This window comes from Vipera ursinii (assembly GCF_947247035.1).
Source record: "Vipera ursinii genome assembly, chromosome: 1".
Taxonomy (NCBI): Eukaryota; Metazoa; Chordata; class Lepidosauria; order Squamata; family Viperidae; genus Vipera; species Vipera ursinii.
This window is the reverse complement of record NC_139512.1, coordinates 240121154-240142450: the sequence shown is the minus strand read 5'-3', so window position 1 is coordinate 240142450 and position 21297 is coordinate 240121154. Positions and strand designations below refer to the sequence as shown.

Below are 21297 nucleotides of genomic sequence, written 5' to 3'. Positions count from 1 at the left end.
ATTTTAAAATCCCTTCATTTCACAATTGTAATAATCTCCTACTTACCCATCCTAAGTAAGTTAATACCCTGCTGAAGCCTCCATGATTGGATTTAAGCAAGAGTTGGTTTTCACATAGACTAGTCTCTGGATTAGGGAATTTAGCTTGCATAAAACAGCATGACCATCCTTTGGGTAAATTGGGCTTTTGTTATGCTGGTGGGAATCATTTCAAAATTTGTCTGAACTGACTGATACGGTGCTTATTGTTGGTACTGCTACAAGTAAAGCTAGTAGCTTAGTCTATTCCTTCTTTAGCTTACTAAATACATTGCATGAAAGCTTTAATTGATCAAAGCCATGAGTGGCCAAAGGCTCATTTGGTGATTTCCATGGCATACAGAAGATTGTCCTTGAAATATAGAAAGACTAAATGGAAAAGAACAAGAATTAAGGATGAAATGAAAGAAATTTTAAAAAATGCTCTGGGACTGTGAAACAAAAGAGGGAAGGATAGAATCAATCCGAATGAAGCTAATCTTATTTGTTACTGTGACTTCTGCATCAGTCTAAGTGGCTGACAATAAGTGGCTGATAAATCGCTGGTCTTAAGCGGCTGATCTTTGATTTTATACAGTGGAGTTGATAGATATCTGTGGGTATAACACAAAGCATGAATTGGTGCCATCTATTTTTCAAAATATATTTTTGAAAGGCTGTAAGTAAAAGGCTATAAGTAAAAAGAAATACAATATTTATAGGAGTGTAGAAGATAAATTACAGATAGTTAGTATGGGTGGTTAAACAGAGGTAAGGACTGGTATGTTCCAAAGTATACTGTAAAATATTTAATACGCTTTCACTAAACAAAACTTAAGTGTCATTGAATTATAAGCTAAATGTGATTGATTAATATAGCACAAATCACTAACAAAACTATAAACAGTAAGCAGTATATTAAATTGTTACTGAAAGTTGTACATCAAATTAATGGAAGGAAGGAAGGAAGGAAAGAAGGAAGGAAGGAAGAAAGGAATCATAAAAATAATTTAAAGTTTGAATTACTTTCTTATAGAGGACTCTTCATTACTTCCCATGATCGAGGACATATTGAAACATTGTTTAAAGCATGGCCTGAAACTACTATAAAGGTAAGTGTCTCTTAGATGCATGTATGTGCATGCTTAGATTCATGTCTATAGATTATTGGGGTAAAAAATAGTGTTGGTTTTTGTTTTGATATTGGAATGTCCCCTGAAAATTCCATTCATCTGGTACCCCTCCTGGGCACGTCTCAGAGAAAGGAAGCTGGCAGTTTTTCTAACATGTTAGGGGTTTTTAAAATGTAGAGAATATTCAAACATGGGACACTTTGATCATAATTTTAAATATTAAAACTAATAAAAGCACCTCCATTCAGTTTGGATATAGTAAAATGCCTTGAGGTTTATTTAAAATAGTTTTAGCTTGCTTTTTTTTCTTCAAAAGCACTACAAAGATAACTTTCAAAGTTGAAGTTAAAATTGTTGTGCAAAAAATAAGTTTGTAAGCCGCCCTGAGTCTTCGGAGAAGGGCGGGATATAAATGGAATTAAAATTAAATTAAATTAAATTAAATTAAATTAATTAAATTAAAGAATGCTTTTTGAGATTTTTAAAAAAATCCAACGTACTGTATATGAAGGAATAAAAATATTCATGTGAGTTATTCTATTTGTATAGAACACACATTTTGATGTCATACTTTATAATAGCACATACTGGACGATGTGGGATATTAGAGTGTTCAGTTAAATATGTTACATAAAACTTACCTTCGCAACTCTTAAAATCCTATCAGTATGGCCTACTTAGCTTTTTCTGTAAGTATGTTTGCTAGGCCACTAATGTGTCTAGCATTGTTTATTAATTTTATATTTCTAAGAGAATGCATTTTTTTCCTTTGGATTTTTATGAAAATAGCAGGCTAATATGATTAAATCCACATTTTGTGTGAGAACAGCATTGTCATCTTATTAAAGATTTCCCTTTGATTCAGTGAGCTTTGAATGGGCGCACTGAAATTATTTGGATACTTGGTATGCACCATCTCTACAGTGGAATGCATAATCTTCTCTAGATCTTGGCTGCCCTTTCAGGTATATGTGCTATCTATAAAGGCATGCAGGGTTGGTAGAGCAGGTGGTTTGCCAATTGCTGCTGCACCATTGCCAGATCATTCCCTATTATGTCAGACAATAACTGATGGATTTTACCCCTCTCACCAGCTTTCAGATATTTATTTTTGGAGCCAGAACAGAAATATGTAATCATTGTGGAATGTAGCATTGAATACCTGTTTCTTAAGCAACAATGGTTGTATTCTCAAAGGATTAGCACAGAAAAACTAGAAACAGATTATTTTTGTTTACATTACATAAATGTTGAAACTGTGGTGAAAAATCCCTGGCGCAGAAGCTTCGGGTTCCTGAGCTTCTTTCTGTGAGAACTTTGGAAGTGCTGTCTCCTTTAAAAAAAATAAATAAATCTGGTTGATAGCAGCTGATTTGGCAGGATGATTCATGAACATGACTTATCTGTGATTTAAGCAGTTTTCTTATTTGCACTATACTACACATATTTTTAAAGCAGCAGTGGGGAAAATCTAGCTTGAATGGTATTCCGAGGGTCTTCTTATCTGCACATCATTTGGACTGTGTGTGTCTTCAGCATTTCCTCCATCGTACTGCTTTCTTGCTGGTTTATTTATTTGATTATATTCTGCTTTACTATTCAGATGGCTGATACTCAGTAAAATTTGAATCCAATGTTAAAATCCAATCCAATGTTAATTGTAATTAACTTTAAAAACCTGGCAAAAGGCATGTGCCTTGACAGATCTTCTAAAAATGTTTGCAGTTTAAGGCAATTCCACCTTCTTCCATCTGTGAGATGGATAGATGAGTTGTAAATTGCAGGATCTCTTCAGAAGGGCCATTCCTGCAGATTAATATACCCATGCTATTGATATGGGCTTTCCGTTAGACCAGGGGTAGGCAACCTTGGCTCTTTTATGACTTGTGGACTTCAATACCCAGAATTCCTGAACCAGCCATGCTGACTCAGGAATTCTGGGAGTTGAAGTCCACAAATCATAAAAGAGCCAAGGTTGCCTACCCCTGCCTTAGACAGTGAAGATCTAAGCCACTTAGGATTTCAGAGGTATACCAATACATTAAATTATGCTTGAAATCTGACATACTAACAACGTTAAGTGAATATTTTCTTCTTTTCCATGACCAATTCAGATATTGACTACAATACGTTGCTGTGATGAAAGTGTAGATTAGAGTAAGATGTAGTGTAATTCTTTTACTGAATTCTTTTAGCCAACTCATTCTCCCTCTCGATCTGTAATTCTTGATAACAAAATAAACTCCAAATTCTGTAGATCTAGCAAAAACAACACAAATATCTTTAATGCATATTGTTAACATCTTTGTAGAGTCTTGTTAACAAACCTGTATTTTTACCCTAGTACTTTAGTCTCATATAGACTACTTTGTAATTATCAATAGCACTATCGTCTTTTTCTTTCTTTTTTCATTGTTCTCAGTCCTAATTTCCAGGAAATCCTGCTGGTTGGGAGGCTATATCAAAGAGACCCTTTGCCCCAGTTGTTTTTCTTTTTTACCCACTGCTTCAACTGAGCAGTAATTCTATGGGGTTTTCTCATTCTCCATCCATCCATTGTTGTTGTTGTTGTTGTTGTTATTGTTATTGTTAGCTGCGAAGTCGTGTCCGACCCATCACGACCTCATGGACAATGTTCCTCCAGGCCTTCCTGTCCTCTACCATCTTCTGGAGTCCATTTAAGCTCACGCCTACTGCTTCAGTGACTCCATCCAGCCACCTCATTCTCTGTCGTCCCCTTCTTCTATTGCCCTCAATCTTTCCCAGCATTAGGCTCTTCTCCAGTGAGTCCTTCCTTCTCATTAGGTGGCCAAAGTATTTGAGTTTTAGCTTCAGGATCTGGCCTTCTAAAGAGCAGTCAGGGTTGATCTCCTCTAGGACTGACCGGTTTGATCGCCTTGCAGTCCAAGGGACTCGCAGGAGTCTTCTCCAGCACCATAGTTCAAAGGACTCAATTCTTTGGTGCTCAGCCTTTTTTATGGTCCAACTTTCACAGCCATACATTGCAACTGGGAAGACCATAGCCTTGACTATATGCACTTTTGTTGGCAGGGTGATGTCTCTACTTTTTAGTGTGCTGTCTAGGTTTGCCATGGCTGGCTGCAGTCCCCATCTGCGGTGATCTTGGAGCCCAGGAAAATAAAATCTGTCACTACCTCCATCCATATTTCCATCCATCCATATTTCAACCCTATCTGGATTGCTTTCTTAAGGTAGAAAGAACCAAACAATTACTAAGCAAAAGGATCAAGAAGGCTTTACTAGGTAAAAGAAAACATCTCCTTCAAAGTTCAACCATTTGGACGTTTCTGAAAACAGGAATGCCTATGCAGGATTCCTTTTTTGTAAATATGAAAAATAATGGGGGATGATCTATGGGTAGATGCCAGTTTGAGGAGATGAAATTATTAATGTAAAATTGTTAAGGGGGGCTTATATTAGAGAGGAAGGGAGAATGAAGGGGCTTAGCTGTACCTATTTCTGCATTCTGCCACAAGATGTGTCCCTGGGATAAATGTGACAGATGGGCTGATAAAGACTCCCTATACCTAATTGGTTGATTAATATAGCTTCTTGTCAGAAATTAAATCCTTAAGTTGGAAAATAAGAACTGGAAATAGCACAGCATCATTACTCAGAGCTGGAAATGTACATCACAAAACATGAATCATTACTCAGAGGAGTTAAAGCAATGTGTTAAACAGTTACATTTTTTAGGGCAAATGTTAATGGGCTATTTGTACTCACATAGATTGTTTTAGTAATAGGACTGCTAAGTTTTTCCCCTCTTTAAATCACAGCAAGATGTTGCAGTTTTTAAACAACAAATTTATTAGAGCATCTATTAAAAAGAAATAATTAGCCAGAACTCTCCAATGAATTGGGCAATAAAAACTGCAGATGGCAGTTGTTGTCTTAACAGAGAGTTATATTTTTATTTGCTTTATCTAAAACATTTAAGGAATAAAATTATATCCACTGGTATCTTTTCTTTCATCAGAAATATATTTTATATATTGACAAATTCAAAAAGAACATGATTTTTGCCTTTTTCTTTCACTGTCTTGTATTCTCTGCAAAATCTGCTCTGGGAGTATGGGCAAGTCTCTGGAAAAGCAGGAGGAAAAGGGAAATTGATAAAAAATACCTTGTTTCCTTTTATTATTAGTAGGATTAGACCCACTATCCATTCTGGAAATAAAAGGCATCATTAAACAGAATGTAGTATGTGGACTTTATTTGCCATGTGTTGTTTCTCATGTAGTGATTAAATCAGCCCATATAATTGATTGATTTACTTAAATAATGGCCTTAAAGAAAATGCAGTATTTCATTCATTTGTTCATTTGTTCTTTCGCTCATTCATTCATTCATTCATTCATTCATTCATTCGTGGTAGTTGTTCAGAAAATAATAATACCAAGAAAGACCTTAAAACTGATCTTAACAAAGAATTCAGGATACCTTTGCAGTTTTATAATGCTTACCATACTTTTCCACAGGCTATTGTGGTGACTGATGGAGAACGTATTCTCGGCCTTGGAGACCTAGGTTGTTATGGAATGGGCATCCCGGTGGGTAAACTAGCACTTTACACAGCGTGTGGAGGAGTAAAGCCCCAGGAGTGTCTACCCGTTATGCTTGATGTGGGAACTGACAATGAGGTAACTGTTTTTTTCATGCTGAGGTCAGTATTTGACATATTTCAAGAGAGAAATAGTCAAAACTGTGCAGTAATATTTGCCTGTTCAGAAAAAAAGGTACAGTGTGTTTAACATTTTGCCAGAAAAAATCTTTCCTAGCAATAACATAGAGGTGTAATTTGTTAATTCCTAGTATTTATCCCAGTTTCATTCCAGCCTGTAAACACTGGGGCTTTTGCTATAACAAGTACCATACTATCCTGAGTAGTGCAGGTGGGATGAAACTGAACTGAAAAGAAGATACATCAGTGCAACTTTCAGCAAGGTCGTGACTCCTAGATGAAGTATTAGGACATAATGATAGCCGAGCTATGCTTTATTCCTTGTACGATTTTTTTCACAATAATGCAATGTTTGTTACTTTAATAAACAGGAACTGGATTCTGTTTATTGTGGCATGGAATAAGAGACCATGTTCACATTTTATGCACATGCTGGATATCAGCGTTGCAGTCCTTTCTCTAGTTCTCTTAATGTAGAATTGAGCTCTATACGGAAAGAGTATTTGGTAGTCACTACTTGTATTATGACGCGGTGGCTCAGTGGGTTAGGATGCTGAGCTTGTCGATCACAAGGTTGGCAGTTTGGCGGGGTGAATCCCGAGTGCCGCGTAACAGAGTGAGCGCCTGTTACTCGTCCCAGCTTCTGCCAACCTAGCAGTTCGAAAGCACGTAAAAATGCAAGTAGAAAAATAGGGACCACTACAGTGGGAAGGTAACAGCGTTCCGTGCGCCTTCGGCGTCTAGTCATGCCGGCCACATGACCACGGAGACGTCCTCGGACAAGCGCTGGCTCTTCGGGTTTGAAACGGAGATGAGCACCGGCCCCTAGAGTTGGAAACGACTAGCACGCATGTGCGGGGGAACCTTTACCTTTACCTTTTACTTGTATTATATTATAATATAATATAATTATGTTCATCCCAAGAAGACATACTGTCTTAGATTCTAAAACTGACTTTCTTTTTTACACTAATGAACTCAAACTGAAAATCAGGAAGTAGTCCAGATTGTCTTAAATGCATAGCAAGATAGGCAGGCTGCAGTCTCATGAAATATTTGGTGGACAGCAAGCCATCCTGTTTACAATAAAAACAGACGTATGAACACTGAGGTTCTATTTTATCAGAAGTATTCTGTATTGTTTTAGGGTTATTTGAAATGAGCTTCAATATTAACTGCATAAGGAGAATGTGGTAGAAAAGGAAGATGATGAAATATTGGCAAAAACTACAGTGGAGAAATTAAAAACATCAGATGATTTACTAAATAGATTTAATCATTTACTCTCACTGTTCCAGAAAGCCTGAAGGTATATGAAGTTATTGCACAGTCTATTCCCCAGATTTAAAAACAGACAAGCATGGAATCAGTTTGAAAAGCAGAACCTTTAGTATGTACAGCCTATTACCCTGCTGTCAATTGAACTTTAAAAAGATCCTTAGAAACTAAATCTGTTAGGTAGAATTGGGAATTACTTGATGGAAACTTTTTGTTGTTGTTAAATGCTGTTCTTAATGGAAACAATGGGATATTGGTTTAAACATCAACCAGAACTTCCAGCACCTGACAGATCTGTTTAGTTTAGTTCTTAGTCAAAGGGCTATTTGCTCTGAGGCTGTGTCTGTACAGCATTTTCACACAGTTTAGAACAACCTGTTGTTCATTAGCAGACAACAAAAAAAAATCTTGCAGAAGGATTTCCCAGCCCTGATGGTTGGAAATACTTTGAAATGCTTGCTTTCAGTGGTAGAATATGTAAGAAGCGTAATTTATTTTCCTCCAAGTTCCATCTCATTTTTATTTATAAATTATGAGCCAAGTTGGAAAAAATGGCAATCTACCCTTCCCTTTCAAATATTGAAGGCCAGCTCTAGTTCCTGAAATGCGAGTTTGATCTAAAGCAGGGCTTTTCAACCTTCTCACCCATTGAACCATTTTTAGGATATGACAACATCCGAGTACCACCAGTCGCCTAGCAAGGTGTCAAAAACTTGATGACCCCCCCCCCCAAAAAAGGAAAAAAGTGATGAAGTACAGGTCTTCGACTTACAACAGTTTGCTTAGTGACTGTTCGAAGTTACAATGGCACTGAAAAAAGTGCCCCCCAAGCCACAGCCGAGCAAGACACCTGCCTGCCCGCCCAGTGGCGCTCTTCCTCCTGTCTGAGGTTTTCATTGTTGTGAGCATTTCTGTTGACGATTGGCAGCGGGGGTGGGGTGGGGAGGTATTTGGTTTTTATTCCCCCCCATCTGCTGGGTGGTTACAGCAGGTTTTGGTCACTTCACATGACCCTGGGACACTGTGACCATCATAAATATGAATCATTTGGCAAGCATCTGAATGTAAATCACAAGACCCTGGAGATGCTGCAACATTCCAGCTGATCGGTGCTTCTTCTGGGCTCTGAAGCGCCAGGATTAGCGCCAAGCTCCAGCTGGAGCCTGGCACTGATCCTGTTGCTTCCGCTGAGCCCTGACAACCCCGAAGAAGCGCTGATCCTGGCGCTTCCGCTGAGCCCTGACAGCCCTGCAGCTCCAGCCGTCTCTCGCTCAGGCTTGTGCGGTGCTCATTCCCCTCCCCCACTACCACTTTTCTAGGATGGTCGCGTATCACCTGCCAGGTGCCAATGTACCACAGGTGGTACCCGTAACCACTGGTTGAAAAGCCCTGTTCTGTATATTGGGATAAAAATGCCTGGAAGTTGGTAAACCGAGTAGTAATTCTGAGAATACTGTAATAATCCCAATACGCTCAGCATTAGATTGAAAGAAGCTGCCTATTAATCTATTTGGTTTCCTCTTCTTTTTTTTGAAAACGAGTAAGGAGTACTGTATATATTTTCACATTCAGATAATTCAATCATATGCCCATTTATTTACTTATTGAACAATTTATTTATTGTTCAAAAATATATATAATGTTGAATTATGTTAGCCTCTGTCTTGGAACTCTTGAAAATGTAGCTAACCATGTGTTAGAACTGAAAATACAGAATCGTGTTACAGTATGGCCATAACATCCCATCTCTGTATTTTAGCTGGAGTGAAATAGTATTATTGGATTACCAACAAATAGCCTTGGTGGAGCAGTGAGCTAATGCCTCCTTAAGTAACACCAGCTGCCTGCAATTAGTGCAGGTTCGCATCCCACCAGGCTCAAGGTTGACTCAGCCTTCCATCCTTCCGAGGTAGGTAAAATGAGGACCCAGATTGTTGGGGGCAATTAAGCTGACTTTGTAATAATGCCGCTTGGGGGTGTGTGTGAAAGCCCTAATAAGCAGGCATATACATAGAATGAAGGCTACTGCTAAGCTTGTAAGCCGCCCTGAGTCTTCGGAGAAGGGCGGGATATAAATGGAATTAAAATAAAATAAATAAAAATAAAATAAAATAAATAATCAGTTGGAATGCCAGATAGGGGGTTTACTAAAAGTTTCAGTTTGATGAGGCAGCTATCTGGACTGAACCTATGCATTTCAGCTAGAATGGAGTTGAGAAACTATAGACAAGCCCCATCATAATAGAACATGTTTCTTGGTTCTGGGTGATTATGGCAGTCTTGATTTGGGAGCCTAGATCCACCAAGGAGTCAGCATATTCACACCAAAAAGGCTTACAGGTAGCCCTTGAGTTACAACCATTCATTTAGTGACCGTTTAAAGTTAGAGTGGGATTGAAAAAGTGACTTATGAACTTTTTCACACTTAACAACTTCTGCAGCATCCCCAGGGTCACGTGATCAAAATTCGGACACTTGGCAACTGGCTCATATTTATGACAGTTGCAGTGTCCCAGGGTCGTGTGATCCCATTTTGTGACTTTCTGACAAGAAAGGTCAATGGGTAAGTAAGCCAGATTCAGTTTACAGCTATGTTACCAGGGCTTTTTTTCTCATAGAATGCTCAGAACGGAGTTCCGGCACCTTTTTTGGATGGAACCTTGTAGGGTAGGCAAGGCGGGTTGTATGACATTTGTGAGTTCCGGCACCTTTTTCTTTTACAAAAAAAGCACTGTATGTTACTAACAACTACACTGATTCACTTAACAACTGTGGCAAGAAAGGTTATAAAATGGGGAAAAACTTACCTAACTGTCTCACACAGCAACAGAAATTTTGGGCTATATTGTGGTTTTAAGTCAAGGATTACCTGTATTAGCCTCCTATTCTGCCCTGATGTCTCTTTATGACAACACTTGGCATCCTTATGAGTATTTGAGTTCTGCTGATATAGCATTCTTGTTCATATCCCTGCTATTTTTCTTCTCAAATCCCTCTCTCCAGAATCAACCTTCTTGATTCATATAGTTGATTTAGGAGCCACTCGTATAGTTGGTATCTAATGAGATTAATAACTCCAGATTATTTATTTATTTATTTATTATTCATCATTTTGCAAAAAATAAGATAAAATTATGACAAGTATAAGAGTTACAAATGAACTAAGTGGAATAGCACATGGATACATCATTCAACATGCTACTTGGAATGTGTTTTATTATATATTTGTGTGGTAGGGAATTCAAGACTTTATAGGGAAGTTAAAGAGTTTAAACACTTTCCTTCTATGTTTCCTTTTTTTAAGACATCATTTTCTTTCTTGGCTGATTATATCTATTATTTTATTTATACTACATTATGTTGATCAACTACATCCAGATGCTCACTCACTATTCTGTTTATTAAAATGCCTTAAGTCTGGCAGCTATGATATGTTATGTAAAGAATAGTTTTCTAATTTACTTTGTATTTTGGGGCTTCCATCTTGATTTTTGTGATTTTATATCTCTGCATATGATTGAAACACAACATTCTTGAAATGGAAGTATTAGTTCAGCTTTGTATAGGCATGTCTGCCATTTTGCAAGAATCAGCAAATCTTTAGGTAGGCCTCTTTCTCCACTTAAATATAATACTTTGGGGAACTGTTGAAACATTTACAGTCATTTTATATCAAGGAGCTTTTAAAATGATAAATGGCAGAAAGCTGCTGTATAAGAGATTTCTCTGAAACTTTTCCATGTACAAATGCCATGGTTTTAGAGGATGAGGAGCAAGAATCTATTACAGAGGTTTCCAAAAGAAAAACCAGATATTTACAGCTGGTTCTTTTAAGCCGGTCAATTTGCCCCTCTAGTTGTCATTTAAAATGTCTTCATTTTCTTTTTATTATAAAGTATCTCATTCTTCTTTCACCATTCTTCTTTCTGAGAATTCATAGCAAATTAAAATTATGATATCATATAAAAATACATTGGGTAAAATGATGATATTTTTTAAAAATATCATCTTTGTTCCTAACCTCCAACATTTATTAAAAAATAGTTAAGTTTTTGTAAATTGCTTACTTTTAGTTAAAAACCTATTAAAATAGAGAAAATAGAATACTAGCATATAGTACACTTCAAATTAAACCATATTGTGCTTCGACAAAGTGATGAGAGCCTACTTCAAATGGATTAATGTAGCTTAAGGAAATAATACTAGTATAGATATTATTTTTAATACACACACTCTGTAGAATACTATACCCAACTTTTTAGCTATTGGCATGTCTAGTATATCTAGTCAGTTTTTTGGACTAGGAGCTTCACTCAATTTTGATGACTTGTTGAAGATTATAAATGGATTAGACACAAAAAAAGTTGGCAAGCACATAAATAGTGGTATATACATTAATATTTCATGCATTAAATAAATGAAAAAGTATTCTATTATTGGCAGCTGCAACTTACAGGGTTCCAAGAATTTCAACAGAATGGCATAGAGTGGGACGCTGTGATACATACCTTTGCTACCATTTTAACCAGATCAGTTTTTCCTTTAACATTTTTGTTAAATCTTTCAGAAACAGAAATGTCTTGGAATAGGATGGTTCAGCCATAGCTCCTACCAAGATTATGGATTGCCTAAGTACAGAATATTCTTGTGAATTGCCTGACTGTGGAGTGATTGGGCATTTGCTTGTGTCTGCATTTCCATCTGGAGTTCCATAGGAACAATTTCAAATTTATTCAGTGAAGGACAGACATCAAACAGGCCTCCCCATGTTGAGGCTTTCCTGCTCTTGGCATCCTTTAAGACTTTTGCTTTTGCTTTTTCTTCCAGAATGGATTCTTTGGCCAAATTGTCTGGATGTTGCATTAAAATATTAAAATACACATTTCACATGCAAGCCATTGGTTGTAATATAGCAGCCTAAAGCAGTCCATTCTATCCCCTTACTTTTCTCCTTGCGTAGCATAGATCTGTTCTGTAGTAGCATATATTTATTTATACACATGCCAGAATAGTGACAGATTTGGTAAGAGATTCCTGACTTTCAGTTGCATTGGCTAAGTTATGCTGATGCTGTTTATTATTACACTGAAAATGTTTGGCTGACATATTTCATTTGATGATAACTTGGCAGCTGACAGTTTTCAGTAAACTAAACATTTTTTGGTTTGAAAATTAAACATTTTTTATTTTTTTCCTGGTAGTTGATAATATTTTAACATAAAATTGCCATATTTCTTGAAAAATGCTAAAATATTTACTATAACAACAGGGCACTAAATGGCTATCTTTCTCCTCCCCCTCCCCCTCCCCTCCTCCTCCTCCTCCTCCTCCTCCTCCTCCTCCTCCTCCTCCTTCTTCTTCTTCTTCTTCTTTTTAGCTTTGGGGTACCAGAGTGTTCAAATCTTAGTGGTAAATTTAGATTGAATAATCTGAATACATCTCAGTTCCATGTTAAGTTCACTCTAACAACCAGCCTTTTATGAGCAGAAATGCAGTGCTGAAAACTGCAAAAAAGGCATCCAGGTTTGTTTTAGGAATACATAAAGTAACACACACTGTTTCTGAAGCATGTAATGGGAGAAAAAAGGAGAAACTGGATTACTGCATTACTGCATGATAAAGTCTAAAACTAATAAATTTTACTGCCAAAAATCATGTTAAAAACCATATTTTTAAATAACACAGTCCTATCTTTTATTAAAGTAAAACTTCCATGTGATAATGATTATGGCTATTTAACTGCTTCCTTCATTTTTGTGTGCCTTTTGAAGAGCACGTCTTGCAGAACATTTAAAAGAGCTGTAGAAAAGAAGATTGCTACATAATTTATTTTTGGTACACACAGTTCTCAAGTTATGACCCTAATGGACTCTTAGACTTAAGAGTTTTAAGTCACAACAGTTGTAAAATTAATAATCTCTTAAAAGAAAATTGCTGTTTTTCTTGAAAAGCAATCAACAGATTTACAACCTTTTTTGTGGCAGTTATTAAGTGAATGCAGTAGTCATTAAGTAAACACTGCAAACCACTGGGTTCGCTTAAGGACAAAGTGAACCAGTGGTTTGCTATGCACCCAGTTTTGCCAAAAACTGGAAGAAAATGCCGAGTTTTAGCAAAGCCGGTGTAAGATGCGATCACATGACCATGGGACATGCCAAACAACCATAATTGTGGTTCCCATTGCTGAGCACCCGAAGTGCATTCACATGGCTGTGGTGGTGGTGATGGAGCTTGTGTATTCAGGTATCCTGCAAAAACAACAAAAGTACTTATGTTGGTTTGGCAGGCCTTTTCAATAAATACTTGAAGGTGCTGTTATAAATTAAAGCCAAATGCTAGCTAACAAGTATTTTGACCACCCTACAATCATACATCTCTATTTATTGTGAGGCTATTTAGAACTTGGGCATTGAAATTAATGAAACTTGTGTTTGTTCTCAACTAAATGTTTAAACTTTTAGCATCCAAAATCACAGTTGTTTGCCCTTTTTTTAGACTAACTAAATTAGTATATTTCCTAAATGCTGTGATTGTGAAGGTTTATGAAGATTGGCTTTAAAGGATTTTTTTTCTGTTTTTCTTTCATTGGTGTCATTATTTCCCACTTAAGTAAAGGTAAAGGTTCCCCCGCACATGCGTGCTAGTCGTTTCTAACTCTAGGGGCTGGTGCTCATCTCTGTTTCAAAGCTGAAGAACCAGCGCTTGTCCGAGGACATCTCCGTGGCCATGTGGCCAGCATGACTAGACGCCAAAGGCGCATGGAATGCTGTTACCTTCCCACCATAGTGGTCCCTATTTTTCTACTTACATTTTTACGTGCTTTCGAACTGCTAGGTTGGCAGAAGCTGGGACAAGTAACAGGCGCTCACTCTGTTACTCGGCACTTGGGATTCGACCCGTCAAACTGCCGACCTTCTGATCGACAAGCTCAGCATCCTAACCCACTGAGCCACCGCATCCCGTTATTTCCCACTTACATATTAGCAAAAACAGCTAGAGAGGTTGTATGCACGCAAAAGGAACTAATATTCTGTGCTTTGTTTTTAAGCAATAGTAGAGAAAATATTTGCAGTGAATCTTATCTTTTATAGAGGAGAAAATAAACATAGATGAAAATTCATTTTTCCATGTACACCATAACCTACAGAACTTCTTGATATCTATACCCTATTCTCTTTCTCCCATTTAACCAGTTTTTCCCCAGAGCATCTTCTTCATAGTTCTTATGTATAAATATGCATTATCAAGAGAGCTGCTAAGTCTGGGTATTCATAGGATAACAGATGGATGTTTAAATCTTTCCCTCCCTTTGAATAGTTCTGAAAAATCTGTGTCCAGAAATTTCATTCTTATTTTTCCTACTTGATGTGGACTTGAGATGTCAGCTTCTGTCTTGATACAGTTGCTTGACCTATTTTCCTGCCACCCTATTTCGAGTCTTTTTTGTGGTGGAAGGAACCTCACATGTAAGATTAAAGTAAATTTCATACCAAAAGGATAGTTGGCAAAGTTGCATTCAAGTATGTACCACTAAGCACATACCAGTAACCAACTAAGTTTATTTTTGTCTTCTTGAATATTTATACATTTTAAATAATAGCGCCTCTTCAGGAAAAAGATGAAGTGTTTCCCTCTTGAATTTAGAATAAACACCATTCTAAAACGAGTATGCAAAAATTTAGAAATTGCCTCTGCAGATTCAATAGAGGAATAGCTAATGGGAAGAATACACCATGTAATTCTTGAGCCAAACTAGAGCAACAGTGTTTGATCGATAGAAATTTTGTGGCAGAATTTCCTAATTAACACTGTCATTCCATTTGCTGCAGTTTCTACAAACTAGAGGGTGCTGGGAACTGAAAGGATATAATTTGATCTGGTAGTCACACATGAGACTATCACAGCAAACTTTCAGTGACCAGACCAAAGGAAAGGAGTATTATAGCTAGCAGAACGACAGGCAGAGTGTTCCATGAGAAGATCTAGGTATGGAATGACATCATTGATATCACTGTTCTCTGTTCAGAGGAATCACAAATTTGGAGAAATTTAGGCTTTCCCGATTCACTTAAAATCATTGCAGGTCTTGTCACTGTGTAAGCTGTAGGGTAGGGTAGAGTAGGGCAGGTGTCCCCAACCTTGGCCACTTTATGACTTGTGGACTTCAACTCCCAGAATTCTGGGAGTTGAAGTCCACAAGTCATAAAGTGGCCAAGGTTGGGGACCTCTGGGGTAGGGGTAGGAGGCAGTGGGGTAGATTTAGAATTTCTATCCCTGAAGATTCTGCATTGCCCTGGTGGTGCAGTGGTTAGAATGCAGTATTGCAGGCTACTTTTGCTGACTGCCGGCTGCCAGCAGTTTGGCAATTCGAGTCTCACCAGCTCAAGGTTGACTGAGCCTTCCATCCTTCTGAGGTCGGTAAAACGAGATTGTTGGGGGCAATATGCAGACTCTGTAAACTGCTTACAGAGGGCTGTAAACCACTGTGAAGCGGTATATAAGTCTAAATGCTATTGCTATTGAAATTCTACTTTAAACGGTGGAAAAAATGCATATAAGGAGTATGAGATAAATAAGGAAATGAAGATTCTTTCTGGTACTTCTAGCACCAGTTCAGATATCAGAATTTTATTGGGCATTTATTGAAAGCATGAAATATCACTAGATATTTTAAACTCCGAAATAACAGAGCACTTTTTTTAATTCTGAGAAGAACAATTTGAGAATACTTGGCTGTATTTACCATGATTTTGATTTACTGAACAACCTAACTGCATGTTTCTCTTCTAAACGCATCATGCATTTTTAGTTTTTCATCTTCAGATAAAGACTGAATCTGAAATAGTAGCAGCTAGTGAGCTTTAGCTATAATAATAATGATGATGATGATGGTGTTGGAAGGGACCTTGGAGGTCATCTAGTCCAACCCCCTGCTCAGGTAGGAAACTCTATACCATTTCAGACAAATGGCTGTCCAGTCTCTTCTTAAAAACTTCCAATGTTGGAGCATTCACCGCTTCTGGAGGCAGGTTGTTCCACTGGTTAATTGTTTCTCTTTAGTTCTAGGTTGCTTCTCTCCTTGATTAGTTTTCCTCCGTTGCTTCTTGTCCTGCTTTCAGGCGTTTTGGAGAATAGCTTGACTCCCTCTTGTTTGTGGCAGCCCCTGAGATATTGGAACACTGCTATCATGTCACCCCTCACCCTTCTCTTCATTAAACTAGACATACCCAATTCCAGCAACCGTTCCTTATATGTTTTAGCCTCCAGTCCCCTAATCATCTTTGTTGCTTTTTTCTGCACTCTTTCTAGAGTCTCAACATCTTTAAATGTATTAGAGATAAGATATGGAAGATTTGCAAAGATTTGAGCTAGATATTTTGCATTACTGGTATTTACTATTATTGTTACTAGTTTTACTTCCACTATGGGATTTTGCAAAGAACTGGGATTGTATTATTTGGGCCTATATAGGGTCTATTTAAGATTTTACTTAAGGGAGAGAAGTCTGCTTTCTAAATCATAATAATCTTTGACATATTACTTTATAGAAGGTTTTGAAAAGGCCGATCAAAGATCGTTGACACTTGTGAAAAAAATTGATTCTCAAAAGAAATCATGATCATAAAGCTCAAAAGAAAGTTTGGCTTTATATACGAATATTTTCCAGCATTGGAAAAGTGATATAACTAATGAGTGAAAATTCAGCACACTTAAAACTGCTCTAGTCATAAGAGACCTTTGAGGAATGGAATTATTTAGTGGATCCTGCACCTAAGAAACAGAAATAAAATTGGCTAATTAAAAGTGGCATATTCTTCCATCAGCTGGGATTCCTGGAGGAAAATAGTAGTATTTGGGTAAGAGAAATATTATACAGTTGCGTGTCTGTCACTGGAGGATCTCAGGCATTGAAAGTGCTAACTCTGACCCCACAGGATCAGAAGATTCTGTCTCTTCCTGTACCATTAGCCTCAAGCATGTGCTGGACAGAAGCATGAACAGGACTTATTCTGAAGTTGCTCTTTCAGCAAAATTGACTTGAACGGGTCTCGTTGAAACCAACAAAGAAACTGTAAATACATTTCTGTATCAACGTGGCTGTGGCTCTAATGCTGCAAGGTACAGTGTGAGGTCGGTGGAGGCCTTCTGAGTATCAAACCAATCTTCTCAAGTTCAGGTTTATTTATTTATTTAATTTAATTTGTATACCGCCTTTCTCCCGAAGGACTCAGGGCGGTGAACAGGGCAATAAATACCAAAATACAAAAATACAAAAATTAAAAACAGATTAAACCATAGTGCCCAAATACAATAAATAAATTACTTAAAAACAATAATTAAAACCCCAAACCCATCAGACCAGGCCGGCTTGTTCAAACAAATAGGTTTTTAGATCACGTCGGAAGGAGCGAAGGTCGGGAGCCATCCGGAGCTCAACTGGTAAATGGTTCCAAAGGTCAGGCGCACCCACAGAGAACGCCCTCCCCCTGGGGGCCACCAGTCGGCATTCTCTGACCGGTGGCACCCTGAGGAGGCCCTCTCCGTGGGAGTGCACTGGGCGGAGGGAAGTTGATGCCAGCTGCAGGTGCTCCCTAAGGTACTCCGGACCCATGCCATGTAGGGCTTTGTAGGTCATTACCAGCACCTTGAATCTCACCCGGAAGGCAACTGGAAGCCAATGCAGCTCACGGAGCAGAGGTGTAACATGGGAGTATCGAGAGACCCCCAACACAACTCGCGCAGCTGCATTCTGCACCAGTTGGAGCCTCCGAGTGGTCCTCAAGGGCAGCCCCATGTAGAGAGCGTTGCAGTAGTCTAACCGAGAGGTCACGAGCGCATGAGTGACTGTACGCAAGCCATCCCGGTCTAGATAGGGCCGCAACTGGCGCACCAGGCGAACCTGGGCGAAGGCCCCCCTAGTCACAGTTACTATATGATCTTCTAAAGAAAGCTGTGAATCTAGGAGGACTCCCAAGTTGCGAGCCCTATCTACGGGGGGTAATAACTCACCCCCCATAGTAAGAGATGGAATGATCTGAGTTTCCCGAGATGCCAGCACGCACAGCCAGGTTGCTTGAATCTAGGCTAAAGCAGGTGGAAAAAAACTGTTACATTTAGAAAAGGCACATTTACCTTTTTCTTCTTTGGCAATAAAAGTTATGTGTCCTTTGAGGTGAGCTAGACTCCTGATGATTTCATGGACATGGATGTATAACTTTCTTTACAGGCACACAAAGGTGATTTGCTTCTGTTCTTTTCTGGGGTGTTTTTGACTTCCTGTTTAACCTAAAGTCCTGGGATTTTCTGGTAGCCTTTCATAAAAGCACTAACCAGGCTTGACAAGGTCAGCTAAGTGCTGCCACCTCCTGAAGCTTTTCTGCAATAACTACCTTACACCCCAGAACTGTAATTATACATAGTTTCTGGAACTCCTTTTTGTTAAGTTAGATGAATTTCAATAGTTTGAAAAGTAAATAGCATTTTAAGTGACCTTAACAGGGGTGGGCGAAAGCCCTAATAAGCAGGCATACACATAGAATGAAGGCTATTGCTAAGCACATTGGTTTGTGCTTTAAATTGTAAGCCGCCCTGAGTCTTCGGAGAAGGGCGGGATATAAATGGGATTTAAAACAAAACAAAACCATAAATGTTCTCTCTAGATCAAGGGAGGCGTTATTAAACCAGTGACTCACATTTAAATTTTCAGCATTAAACATGTCTTTGTAAACCATTTCTAGACTGATTTAATATTTTCAGCTGCAAATTTCTGTATTACATAGTCATTATCTCATGTCTGGTCTTCTTTGCTCCATATATTTTACTTCTCACTATTTCTGTATGCAAGGAGATCGCTTTATATTTGACCTGCTTCTTGAAATACATGGCCAATATTATCAACTAAGAATGATCCCAATTTTAACTAATCTATCCTGGAACTAACTGATCAAGAGAAAATGTCCTTTATTTAAAAAACAGTGGTTTTCTGTTTCCATTTTTGGTGGATGAAAACGGAGGTTGAGGCTTATCCGTCTGAAGCTTGAGTGGGCTTGTTAAAGTGGCAAGAAGCCATGCCTCAAACTACATAAATATGAGAAGGGTTTTAGATCACTGAAACTTTGTTTTGAGCTTATTGTTGCATATTGTTTGGGGCTTCTCCAGTTTACAAATAGTCTATGAAGAACTCTACATGTTATCTACAGTCTCTGGTGTGATCTAATTCTGATTCAGAAAAATTTTGGTAGCATGCCAAATAGCATACCAAATAGCACATCAATTGCAACAAAAGAGAAAAGATCATTTTGATGCTTGTAAATGAAAATGTCTGAATAAAGGGTCCTGGTCTCATATCAGTAACTATCTATTGCTACTCCAATATAGATATAGTTATATAGATGTTGAAAGTATTGGATATTCTTAATTATTCATTTGTTAAAATTTTTATCATTTAATAGGTTTATATCCATTTTTTCTGTATAGCTCAAATACATAGTGCTCCCTCCTCATATTTCTTCATAACAACAGCCCCAACATGACAGTTTTAAGTATGAAGTTGTTCAGTGGTAATTATTAAATCATGTTTTACACTGATGAAATTGAGCTTTGAGATTGTGGTTTGGATTAAAAAACACTCTTGGTGTAGAGCAGGGGTAGGCAACCTCGGCTCTTTTATGACTCATGGACTTCAACTCCCAGAATTCCTGAGCCAGCTGGCTCAGGAATTCTGGGAGTTGAAGTCCATGAGTCATAAAAGAGCCGAGGTTGCCTACCCCTGGTGTAGAGTATCCATCGTTTGCCTTGTTTTTCAGATCTGTCAAATAGTTTCTGTATAGATTCAGGATGGCAGTCCATGTTTGTTATAAGTCTTCCGTATGCCATTTGTCAAACTGGCTGTGTAAAGTTGCCATTGCATTTTATTTTATCAATATTATATGGGAGGAACTAATTTGAGGACCAAAGCTAACAAAGGGCCCCAGACTAGAGTGGTCAATTACAGTAACAATGCACTGATATTGACCACTTCTCCAAATGAGAGAGATTCTTGGTCCACTGCTACATTAGGACATGCATCATAGAGTTTGCACTATGTGTTTCTTGTCATTATTAGTGGTTTTTCTGATATCTGCAATGTAAATATCTTACAAGAGCTCTTCATTGAATGTCTGCAAGCCTTCTAGTTCAAGTATTGGTCTGAGGAAGCACTACACTAAGGTCCTTTAGATGTTGCTGAACATCCACTAAATTAGCGATATCCATCTCTGATCCATATATGAGGTCTTTGTGAATATTTTACTTTTACAAGTTCATAATTCACCCAGTTTGGCAGGATACTTTTAAAGAAAAATAACAGTTAATCTCTAAATGAAGTATCCTGAAATATTTGTTTAACGAAGGGAATGAAAAATGACAGCCTATGGCTCATGTATAGTGTTGTAGAACAAACTTGTCATTTGTTGAAGCAATCATATGAACCAACCATGTTTCCTTATAGTTGATGAGAGTTTCAGATCCAGATTATTACTGTTTCTCAGGTGGGCTAGGAGTATTTTTTAATTTCTATTGGAAGCTTCACTGTTATCATTATTCCTTCCATAAAAAAACTGATACTGAGGTTCAGAATAGTTTTGGGAATAATGTGTTATATGGCAAAACCAGCTGTTAGTTGGAGATACGTTAGTTAATTAAGTGACTTCAAATTTGATTCCTGACTGCAAAGACCAGTGTTTATTGTTTAGCTCAGAGGTCCCCAACCTTTTGGGTACCAGGGACCGGTTACGTGGAAAGAGGTTTTTCCACGGACTGGAAGGGGTGTGGTTTTGTGTGTTGCCTGCATCCTGCAGATGGGGCTTTGCTTGTTTGTGCGGACCGGTTGCTGGCATGCCCAGTACTGTTCCACGGACCAGGGGTTAGGGATCCCTGGTTTAGCTGGTCTCCAGTAATAATTTGTAGTTCTCTAAAGGGCAGCCTTATAATTTTTTTTATGTTGTTCATCCATTTCATCTGTTGTTATTCTCTCTTTCTACTTCCTTGATCCTTTCTAAACATAACTGTTTTGTTCTGTCCATCATTCACTTGCATCACAATTCTATTTTTTTTTTTTAATTAAATTTATTATTTAAAAACATTGGACACAGTACCAGCGAGCTGACAAACCTTTTTGTCTAC

The 21297-nt window shown here is 38.0% G+C and overlaps 1 protein-coding gene across 2 annotated transcripts in view; it reads left to right on the top strand.

Moving 5' to 3' along the window:
* The window catches only part of ME1 (malic enzyme 1), a 134357-nt gene that overhangs the window by 40576 nt on the left and 72484 nt on the right, over positions 1-21297 (top strand). For both annotated transcript variants that reach the window (XM_083377330.1, XM_083377331.1), the window contains 2 exons: positions 1055-1130; positions 5654-5815. In XM_083377330.1, coding sequence (XP_083233456.1) covers positions 1055-1130; positions 5654-5815 — 238 coding nt within the window. The remainder of the gene's footprint in view (positions 1-1054; positions 1131-5653; positions 5816-21297) is intronic.